The sequence below is a fragment of the Anopheles stephensi genome, chromosome 3, assembly GCF_013141755.1.
Source record: "Anopheles stephensi strain Indian chromosome 3, UCI_ANSTEP_V1.0, whole genome shotgun sequence".
NCBI lineage: Eukaryota > Metazoa > Arthropoda > Insecta > Diptera > Culicidae > Anopheles > Anopheles stephensi.
This window is the reverse complement of record NC_050203.1, coordinates 56514606-56525308: the sequence shown is the minus strand read 5'-3', so window position 1 is coordinate 56525308 and position 10703 is coordinate 56514606. Positions and strand designations below refer to the sequence as shown.

Sequence of the window (10703 nt, the reverse complement as noted above, 5' to 3'; positions counted from 1 at the left end):
GGAGCGTGCCTCATATCGCTTGCATAACAATACTGAATTAAACATAAATAATTAAGTACTCCCGCTTATCAGTCCCGCCTGTCCAGCAGAAGGCGATAAGAAACATAAATAAATAGGTATGCAAATCGAATGATACGTGTCAGTATCACTTTTCTGTCTGTGAGGAGGTGATTCAGGATGAGGTTCGTGTTGTTGATATCGTTGGCCATTGGCCTTGTGTGTCACGTGAGTGCGGCTCGTATTCCGCGTCGAGTTTTGTTGGCCCAAGAGCAGGAAGTGTTGCAGTACTTGGAGGATATTGAGCCAGAAATTTTGGCCCGCCGTAATGCTGCCAGTGAAGCGAACTGGGCGTACGATTCCAACATTACGGACGATAATCTGGATGTGAAAAATGAGGTTGCCACTGAGAATGCTGCGTTCTTTAAGGTAAGAGATATCGCCTGACATTAATGGGTGCATGCTCAAGGTTAATGGTTTCCTTTTCACCACGGGATTTGTGTAGCAAATTTCGGAATATCTCGCTCAGTTTGACTACGAGAGCTTTGAGGATGAGGATCTGAAGCGTCGGGTGAAGAAACTCGTCGGTTTGGGCTACTCGGCATTGCCGGAGGATAAGTTCAGCAAGATGCTTGACGCCATTAACAATATGAAGGAAAACTATGCCAAAATCAAGGTGTGTGACTATCACGATAGTAGCAAATGCGATTTGGCCTTGGAGCCCGAGCTGACCGAGATCCTGGCCAACAGCCGTGACCCTGAGGAGCTGAAGTATTACTGGGTGCAGTGGTACGATGCTGCTGGTGCACCGACGCGAGAAGACTTCCAGACGTACGTCGATCTGAACGGAGAAGCTGCCTTGTTGAACAGTTGAGTGATCTTACAATTTGTATGTATTGTTTTTGTAATATGGGATTTTTTTTTGCAATGGGTAGATTATGAATCTGGTGCCGAATCGTGGCTGAGTGCCTACGAGGACGACACGTTCGAGCAACAGGTCGATGCTGTCATTGAAGAGCTGAGACCTTTCTACGAGCAGATCCACGGATTCGTTCGGTACAAGCTGCGCGAGTTCTATGGTGAGGATGTAGTTTCGGAGAAGGGACCGATTCCGATGCATTTGCTCGGCAACATGTGGGCTCAAGGATGGGGAAATATTGCCGACATTACTAGCCCATTCGGTGACCGGCAGCTGCTAGACGTGACGGAGGAGATGGTACGTCAAGGATACAACCCGATCCAGATGTTCGAGATGGGCGATGAGTTCTTCCAGTCGTTGAACATGACGAAAGTGCCTCAGTAAGCGAGCTTGACAGACGCTCTACTACTAAAAATGGGATGAAGCTAATGTATTTTACATTCAACAGAACCTTCTGGGACAAAAGTATCCTCGAGAAGCCGGATGATGGTCGGGATCTTATCTGCCATGCCAGTGCCTGGGATTTCTCGAAGCCCGATGATGTACGCATCAAGCAGTGCACCCGCGTGACGATGGAGCAGTTCTTCACGGTTCATCACGAGCTGGGCCATATTCAGTACTATTTGCAATACCAGCATCTGCCCAGTGTATACCGCTCGGGAGCTAATCCCGGCTTCCACGAGGCCGTCGGAGACGTCCTTTCGTTGTCCGTTTCCACTCCGAAACATCTGGAGAAGATTGGACTCCTGAAGGACTTTGTGCTCGATGAGGAATCGAAGTTGAATCAATTTTACCGCTCAGCTTTGACGAAATTAGCATTCTTACCGTTCGCTTACACCATCGACAAATACCGATGGGGAATCTTCCGGGGCGATATCAAGCCCGAGGAGTATAACTGCAAGTTCTGGGAGATGCGCTCGAAGTACTCGGGCGTTGAGCCACCAGTAGTCCGGACGGAAGCTGACTTCGACGCTCCTGCCAAGTACCATGTTTCGGCCGATGTTGAGTATCTGCGATACTTCGTATCGTACATTATTCAGTTCCAGTTCCACCGTGCCGCCTGTGAGAAGGCCGGAGAGTACGTTAAGGGAGATCCGGAGAAGACGTTGAACGATTGTGATATCTACCAGAGCACTGAGGCAGGCAATGCTATCAAGGCGATGTTGGAGCTGGGATCGTCGAAGCCGTGGCCAGATGCAATGGAGGTGCTGACCGGAGTGAGGCGCATGAGTGCCGATGCTCTGATTGAGTACTTCCAACCGTTGTACGATTGGTTGGTGGTTGAAAATGAGCGCCTTGGAGCTTATGTTGGCTGGGAAGAAACGGACAGTAAGTATGCCTTTTGAGATAGATGTTGTGATATTTACTAATGCTTTTTCTTTGCATGCTCGTCTGTTACAGAATGTGTTTCTAATTAAATGGTGGAATCAAATGTATGGCTATAAATAAATGGATTTTAAATGTAAACTTGTTTTGTCTTGTCTAATCTTGCTTATGAGAAAAATTAATCATTAAAAACCTCATCGAGTTAAAGTCTACAGGAAGAGAACTAACGAAGCAATAAAATATCACAAGGTAGATAGTTTAAAAGCCACCATTTTTTTTATTTCGCGTTGGAAGGTCTGGCCGTATTGCTGTTTGAAAGTCATTAAATAGAAATAAAATCTTATTTGCTGACTGGTTTTATCTTTGCAGTAAACCATCCAGAAGAACCCGTTTCTATACACGAGATATAAAAAAACTAAGAACGAGATGAATATGTCGAAAGAAGTAGAACAAACATTGATCCCATGAATGACATATCTTTGAATTACGTTGCTTTATGTGGCACTAGGGGAAACTTTCTCTTGCCTAATTTAAATGTTGCTTGTGTTTGTGTTGATTGCCACCGTACGCGCTTCTTGCAAGATACCAAGCTATCGTTCATTCATTTATGTATGAAATCTAATCTCTGCATGTCAATCACACTTCCATACCAATGTTTGATAACACAAGATTGGGTTTTGAAATCCTCATCGATGCGACGCATTGGAACCATCGACAACAAGTTCATTAAGGTAAAGAACAAGCTTGACAACCATCGAGATACGATAACAAGCTGCCTATATAAGCAGATGCAAAACACTGGTTTGGGATCAGTTTCGATCTTCATACAAATCACGCCTCGTCAAGATGAGGCTCGTTCCGGTTGTGTTGCTAGTGCTGGGTGTGGTGTGCTGTGTTTTCGGTGCCAAACTTCAGACGCCCAAGTCTGCCAGCGAGGAAGAACTCGACGCTCGGCACTACGTCGAGCATATTGATGAAGAAATTTTAGCCCGACGAAACGTCGGCACGGAAGCCGAATGGGCCTACGAATCCAACATCAACGAGGACAATTTGGTGGTAAAAAATGAAGTGGCGGCGGCGAATGCTGTGTTTATGAAAGTAGGTGATACGCGTGACCCGTGATGAGGGTAGTGTTACATAACTTATGGCTCGGCGTGGTTGATCTTTGTTTCCTTTCAAGGAAGTGGCCAACACTCTGAACAAGTACGACTACGAAAGCTTTGAGGATGAGGATCTGAAGCGCAGAATCCGAAAACTCACCAAGCTAGGCTACTCTGTGCTGCCGGAGGACACATTCGCCGAGATGCTGGATGCAATCAACCGGATGCAGGAGAACTATGCGAAGGTGAAGGTGTGCGACTACCGTGATGGTAGCAAATGCGATTTGGCATTGGAACCCGAGCTGACGGAGATCCTGGCCAACAGCCGTGACCCTGAAGAGCTGAAGTATTACTGGGTGCAGTGGTACGATGCTGCTGGTGCACCGACGCGAGAAGACTTCCAAAAATACGTCGATCTGAACGGAGAAGCGGCAAGGATGAACAGTTGCGTTGAAGATCTCGCCGTTATCTCGTTTCACGGTGACTGCTGATTTACAATCTGTATGGTCTGATATGAATTGCAGATTATGCGTCTGGTGCGGAGTATTGGCTGAGCGCGTACGAGGACGACACGTTCGAGGAACAGGTTGATGCCGTTATTGAGGAGCTTCGTCCACTGTACGAGCAGATCCATGCAAATGTTCGTCATCAGCTGCGAAAGTACTACGGTGACGAGGTGGTATCGGAGAAGGGACCGATTCCGATGCATTTGCTCGGCAACATGTGGGCTCAGGATTGGGCGGGTGTGGCTGACATTACCAGTCCGTTCCCCGACCGTCAGCTGCTGGATGTAACGGAGGAGATGGTGCGTCAGGGTTACACGCCGATACAGATGTTCGAGATGGGCGATGAGTTCTTCCAGTCGATGAACATGACCAAACTGCCTGCGTAAGTGATTATAGCTTAGAAGATTTCTCTTAAAAGAAACTGATGAAAATTGTGTATTTTTGTAGATCGTTCTGGGAAAAGAGTATCCTCGAGAAGCCCGACGATGGGCGGGACTTGGTTTGTCATGCGAGTGCCTGGGAGTTCTCGAAAACTGATGACGTGCGCATCAAGCAGTGCACCCGTGTAACGATGGACCAGTTCTTCACCGCTCATCACGAGCTGGGACACGTGCAGTACTTCCTGCAGTATCAACACCTTCCAAGCATGTACCGTGATGGAGCCAACCCAGGATTCCATGAGGCCGTTGGAGACGTGCTGTCTCTATCAGTTTCGACCCCGAAGCATCTGGAGAAGATCGGACTGCTGAAGGACTTTGTGCTAGACGAAGAATCGAAGCTGAATCAGTTTTATGGATCAGCCTTGAACAAGCTGGTATTTCTACCGTTCGCCTACACGCTGGACAAGTACCGCTGGGGAATCTTCCGTGGCGATATCAAGCCAGAGGAGTACAACTGCAAGTTCTGGGAGATGCGCTCGAAGTACTCGGGAGTAGAGCCTCCAGTAGTGCGATCGGAAGCTGACTTGGATGCACCAGCTAAATACCACGTATCCGCCGATGTTGAGTATCTGCGATACTTTGTTTCATTCATCATCCAGTTCCAATTCCACAAAGCCGCATGTGAAAAGGCTGGCGAGTATGTGCCTGGAGATCCAGAGAAGACGTTGAATAACTGTGACATTTACCAGAGCGTTGAGGCAGGCAATGCTATCAAGGCGATGTTGGAGCTGGGATCCTCGAAGCCGTGGCCAGATGCGATGGAGGTGCTGACCGGAGTGAGGCGCATGAGTGCCGATGCTCTGATTGAGTACTTCCAACCGCTGTACGATTGGTTGGTGGTTGAAAATGAGCGTATCGGAGCACATGTTGGCTGGGAAGAAACTACAAGTAAGTCGATCAGACCTGGTGGAGTTTTGTTGTGAGTTTGTGATTAATTATTGTCTTCTTTTTTATTGCAGTGTGTGTTTCATCATAGAATTACCACATTCATGCTCCCTCAACGGAGAGACATCTTCCGAGGTGCTTTATTGTAAGCAACATGCATCAATTCCAAATACAACCTTCAATAAAACTAGCAAATACACGGTCGATGAACAAATGTCCAGTAGCTTCTTTCCATCAGCTTTCCACGCTTCACAAACCCATGGCTGTACCCGGGATACTTTTCCGCACGTACATACTCATAATATCCACCGAAGTCGTTGCGCTGGCTTATCAAACCACCCGGGACACCTTTCGGAAGCAAGTAGTACGAACTGGCCCCGTACGGTAAGTCCCCAGTGTACAGGAGATTGTGTGCTCCGGTGAACAGGAACTGTTTGCTCTGAAGATTCTGAAAGGTGACTAGCGATTCACCGTTCACCTGCCGCTGGTGGAGCCTCCAGGTGCTGGCAAAGCCGCTGCTCTTCGATGCCACCACGTACGGGCTGTCGTTTTCACCCTCGTCGACGATCGTGCTGGGGACTAGAAATTCATGCGTTTTATTGTTGATGATTGCGTAACAGCAGGAGTTGAGCAGGTTGCCCGCCGATTGCCCATACTGAAGCAATAGGACGAGAAACGGTAGGCAGCGAGCTTTGTTCATGTCAGATACACCTTGACGTGACAGCCGACATCCGCTGCCATGTTGGTTTATATGCTCTTGGAAGTCCGCTTGCCAGGGCTATCTTTTATTGCACGTAACGTATGACAAGTATGTCAATAATTTGAGCTGCAAACTCACCTGCCTCGACAACAATAGCGTGCCAAAAACGAGTCACTGAAAATAAACGATCCTTTCATGCCTGTTTGCCGTTTACCTAACCTATAAATAGTGTGAATCATTGACAGCTTCATTTGCACGATCGGCATCTCATACGGCTCAACTTTGCATAAAACACATTCGAAAACGGGCCGACAGGTCGGCGGATAATGCTGTAAATTACAATTGCCACCATAACTCCCTGTATGCCCCGTGGCACGCGCGGTGGTCAGTGTGACTGTTTCACGGTCATCCGGCAGAATGTTCCTGTGGTCAGCGCTGCCGACACTGCGACATGCCACCGGGGTCATAAAAATTGGTTGACAGTTTTTGTTCGAGCCGCACGCGATCCGACGTCCCCCTCGCGTTTGGGGACGTTTCTTGCGGTTGCCCGAAACCACAGAAAGAATCTTATTGTTTCGGTGGCAACCGTCGGGAGGTTGTTTGCTATCACGTATCGCACACACAGCGGCACGCGGGTTCCCAACGGGTTTCCCACGGAGCAGGGGGGGGGCCCGTGCACCGTGCCCTCGAATGCGTATGACCTGTATCTACTCGTCTGATAGGGTCCCCGGACTGGTGTTGCATTGTTGGTAGTTGTTGGGGCCCCCGTTTTTTTGTTGTTGCTTGGAGTCATGCGCGTAGTGGTTAGGTTTAATTTTCATTAACATGCGCTCTCCATATGTGAATGCTTCTATTCTTATCTCATCTACCGAGACTGTTCGTTTGGAAGGGGAAACCTAGATGTTGGACACACCACTAGCTCGCCGGCCCTGTGCGTAAGTGTGCCTTCCCGGGCAGGGCACTGCAACTGAGTCACCGGCGTGCTTACGGCGGTGCATAACCACAGCCACACGGGCACGTAAGAACGACGGGCTAGAAGTTGCCATCTCCCGTGTCGTATCAGCGTCTATCAGTGTGCACGGTTGGCAGAGTAATTGTTTTCCCTGCGCAAGTGAGAAAACGGCAAAATGACCGTGGGGTAGGTGGGACAAACAGGCAGGCAGGCTGCCTAGGTTGCCTAGTGCCGTTTCACTTTGACACTTAATTTGAATACCATTAGTGTAACGTTGCTAAGCACAGCAAGGGAGCGGAAGCGAACGGGGAACGATGGTGGGGGGACGGGTGGATGGCTGGAAAACAAAATTTCCCGCTGTAAACAGTACAGCACAATTGGTTTGATTGCTTGGGACCTGGCAACTTCCGACTTGGGGCAGGTGTACTATACTCGGGGGCCGACCCGCACAGTTTGACGGGACCGATAGGATTGCGCACCGGGAGCTTTCAGTTTCGTTCGGTTGCTCGTCGCGGATGGACAATTTCGTAAGAATCCCTTTCAATGGAGGAAGTTTAGGAGTGTGTGTGAACAGGAAGGTGTGAAGATCTAGAAACATTCAATAAATAGGAGTGCGAAATATTCTTAGCAGAGAATAAATTGTTCTAACGTGCGTGACAATTGTGATTAATAGTGACTTGAATACAGTGAGTTAACTACAGTTAGTGGTTCATTTAAGAAGTTTTTATTTTAAAGACTGTTTAAATAAATTTTATAATAGTGAGTGGAAAAAATACAATCTACAAATTTTATAAAAAAGTAACGGTGGTGGTGCGGTGGCCGAGGTGACAACGGCGCCGGTCTTCAAACTGCAGGACCTGAGTTCAAATCTTATCCGGACACTTTCGACATTTTAGTGCCAAGGAAGAAGAACAGTGAGGTTATGCTGATAAAATTTTATGAAATGACTTCGGGAGTATGGCACGGCAAAAAATAGAGCCATCAATCAATCTTCAAAATTAAACAATTTTTTAATCACGGTTAGCTCAGTTATTATAAAAGTTTGACTTGAGATGTCGTATTTTTTGCGATTTTTTATTATTTTTAATTCTTACACATTGAATTGATGAATTCTGATTGAAAGCTACAGTGAAGGACAATAAATTAGTACCTAATAATTTTATATTTCAAAAGATTTTCTTCGATTCAGCTTAGTGCTATTATTTTTTTTTTAACCATTAGTTTCTAGTAAATTAGTAAATTTGATAATCTGGAAAAAACTATCACTTATTGGATCAATTAAGAAATCAGTTCTAACTATCTGTTTGTCATTCTTATGAAAGTATGGCCAACCTATATTATACCATGGGACAACCTGGTGGTATAGGCAGCAGTTTTTCTTCACACGGCAGGACTGGGTTTCAAATCCCATCCGCACCGTTACCTTGTAGTGAGGATTGATTATCCAACTACGACGTATTAAGTTTAGAAGGTCAAAAATGCTAGGCCTGAGCTAAGAGATCATTAGGCCAAGAAGAAGAAGCTATTCTACGATAAAATAAAGCTATATAGCACATATCAAATTCAAACTACTTTTTTTTTAACTTTAAAACAGCTTAGCTATTCATTTGAAAAAGCAAGAAATTTTTATGGAATATTGTTATTGAGTTTTTTTTTATTATTATTAAAGACTTATAAGAAGCTGTAGCTTCTGCAAAGCGGAAGCAATATTTTGTCCGTCACTGTAGATAAAAATGTATGCTGTAGAAGATGATGTATTCTAATAAGAAGTATTGCATGTTTGAGTCTAATGGCATTAGACCTTTATAATACAGATTCTAATGTAGTATACAAGAGAAAAGAAAAGTTTTTAGACGTTCTTGTGAAAAGTGAATTGTTAACGAAAAGCTTTGTAAAATTCCCTTCGAAATACGAGTGATGCATTGTTTGAATGTGTGTCTTACAGTGTTACAGTTCAAGTGAGCGGTGGAATACATTAAACCTAAGTGAAAGTGAAAACGTAACGATCGTCGAAACAAATACCCACATACGATTAGCATAATCCGCCCGAAAAAAAAGTGTGTTTCTGTCAAACATACCGTTGTAACGCCTTCCAACACATGCACGATAATAAGGTTGCACAATGTTGTGGCTGCTGATAAAGTGCACATTCGCTGCAGTGTTTGTGCTACAATCGATCCATTGTGAGGCAGATCCACAGCTTAACCTTCCGCCTTTAGCACCACCGGGCACGGAAGGGCGTCGCCCGGTGACATTTCCCAACGGGGATGGTTCTCCAACGCGGGTACCATTAGGTGTGGACGGTGTGGTCAGTGGCGATGGGAGTAGTGTGCACGATCGAAGTAGAAGCGAACGGTTTGGTCCTCCGTACGATGGTGATGATGATGAAGAGGATGAGCGACCAAACTATCCGGCACAGCCACAGGGTCGTGCGAATAATGAGTACGATAGACGAGCTGGCCCGGACTCGGTAAGTGATCTGATATTGACAAACTAATGCTAATGAACGAATGATGTTGGAGTGATGGACGTTCTGTATTCTTTTACCGGCAGCCTTACTCTTACAACGATCGTAACAGGTACGGTGGCGATCGTGGCTATGATCCTTCGCGCAATTCAAATCGCGAAAGGTATCCGGGCGATCGAAGCCCAAATCCTTCCGTTTCTGACGTAGATAATCCACTGCTGTATCGGGACGGTGGTGATCGCAATCGGAACGGATATGTATCGGACGTAGAAAACCCTCTACTCTACCGCGATCGCACACCGTACAATCCGAACCGGGATGATGATGATCGTAACCGGTACAATCCCAATGCACGTCCGTATAATCCTAACGATCCTAACTTCGGTGGACGTAACCCAGATCCGAACTATCGTGAGCCAGGATTCCGTGATCCCAACTACCGTGATCAAGGTTTCCGAGATCCCACTCAACGGTTCCCGGGTAATGATCCTGCGTATCGCGATCGTAACCGGTTTCCGGACGATCCTAACTACCGTGATCCTTACCGCAGCCCGGAAGAGGAACGGTTCCGCATTGAGAACGAGCGACGGTTTCGGGCGGAAACGGAAAAGTTGCGAGCGTTCCTAACCGAGATTGATCGGAAAAGCTCGCTGGAGTGTTCGTTAAACGTGGCGGCCCAGTGGAACTTTGAGACAAACATCAACGATGCAACGCAGGTCGAAGCGGTAAGTATGGCGGCACAGCAAACTAAGGTTCGAAGGTCGTGTCAAGACAACGAACGGTACCGTTAAACGGTAGTGAGGGCTGCATATTTAGCAGGAAAGATAGCTACTTATGTGTAAGTGGTAATGATCGTGTGCTGCAAACAATTCCACGCCGCTACCGTGGAAAGGTAAAATTAGATGTGGGAAAACTCGGTGGTTCGTTGTGGCGCACGAGATTTGACATTGACATAGAGCGCAGATTAGTGACATCTTAGTGGGGTAGTTCACGGATCAGCAGGTGGTAGACTGGCTTGAGGTTGATTTATGTATGGACCGGTAAGGTTGGGAGAATTTCAGATGCAGAAGTTTGTATTGCTTTCTTTCGGTGGTTCACAAGAGCTGGGTGAGTAGGGCTCTGTATCTTAAGCATCGACGAAGTTGAGCTTGAACTGTACCATGGAACAGTAAGTTTGAAATTGCCTTAGTAAAACACGGCAATGTTTGTATTAATTATTATTTATTAATTATTACGGTCCGATGCCGTATTGTCATCCAGTTTGTTTTAATTAATGAAGAGGAAATGATTTATTTAGGAAAAGCTATTCGGTGATAGCGTTTACTGAGGTGCTTGTAGCCTAATATTAATTCTAGAAGTATCCAGATGCGATACGAGATTCGAAGCTTATTAATAAGTAGTAAAACACAAG

At 46.3% G+C, this 10703-nt stretch overlaps 3 protein-coding genes across 7 annotated transcripts in view; all 3 read left to right on the top strand.

Moving 5' to 3' along the window:
* The first annotated feature begins 128 nt into the window (after positions 1-128).
* Positions 129-2383, top strand: LOC118508812 (angiotensin-converting enzyme-like). The gene is made up of 5 exons (XM_036048553.1): positions 129-426; positions 503-866; positions 933-1296; positions 1365-2245; positions 2318-2383. The coding sequence occupies exons 1-5, from the start codon at positions 178-180 to the stop codon at positions 2332-2334; spliced, it is 1875 nt and encodes a 624-aa protein (XP_035904446.1). The 5' UTR covers positions 129-177; the 3' UTR covers positions 2335-2383.
* A 658-nt stretch (positions 2384-3041) lies between these two features.
* LOC118508811 (angiotensin-converting enzyme-like) lies at positions 3042-5383 on the top strand. The gene is made up of 5 exons (XM_036048552.1): positions 3042-3340; positions 3423-3786; positions 3867-4230; positions 4296-5176; positions 5248-5383. Exons 1-5 carry the CDS (start codon positions 3089-3091, stop codon positions 5262-5264), a joined length of 1878 nt encoding a protein of 625 aa, XP_035904445.1. The 5' UTR covers positions 3042-3088; the 3' UTR covers positions 5265-5383.
* Positions 5384-7220: 1837 nt separating this feature from the next.
* The window catches only part of LOC118508806 (angiotensin-converting enzyme), a 76117-nt gene continuing 72634 nt past the window's right edge, over positions 7221-10703 (top strand). The window contains exons 1-3 of one of the 5 annotated variants that reach the window (XM_036048532.1): positions 7221-7352; positions 8771-9295; positions 9379-10017. In XM_036048532.1, coding sequence (XP_035904425.1) covers positions 8948-9295; positions 9379-10017 — 987 coding nt within the window. In that variant the 5' untranslated portion in view covers positions 7221-7352; positions 8771-8947. Of the gene's footprint in view, positions 7526-8740; positions 9296-9378; positions 10018-10703 lie in introns of all 5 variants that reach the window. The other 4 variants (XM_036048528.1, XM_036048529.1, XM_036048530.1 and 1 more) reach the window with 4 other exon arrangements.

Bases quoted from the DNA above. Each gene is read 5' to 3' on its own strand.
- LOC118508812 (XM_036048553.1), top strand. From the start codon at position 178: ATGAGGTTCGTGTTGTTGATATCGTTGGCCATTGGCCTTGTGTGTCAC. The intron at 867-932 runs GTTGAGTGATCT...TGCAATGGGTAG, and splicing joins AGAAGCTGCCTTGTTGAACA to ATTATGAATCTGGTGCCGAA. The intron at 1,297-1,364 runs GTAAGCGAGCTT...TACATTCAACAG, and splicing joins AACATGACGAAAGTGCCTCA to AACCTTCTGGGACAAAAGTA.
- LOC118508811 (XM_036048552.1), top strand. From the start codon at position 3,089: ATGAGGCTCGTTCCGGTTGTGTTGCTAGTGCTGGGTGTGGTGTGCTGT. The intron at 3,341-3,422 runs GTAGGTGATACG...TTTCCTTTCAAG, and splicing joins CGAATGCTGTGTTTATGAAA to GAAGTGGCCAACACTCTGAA. The intron at 3,787-3,866 runs GTTGCGTTGAAG...TATGAATTGCAG, and splicing joins AGAAGCGGCAAGGATGAACA to ATTATGCGTCTGGTGCGGAG.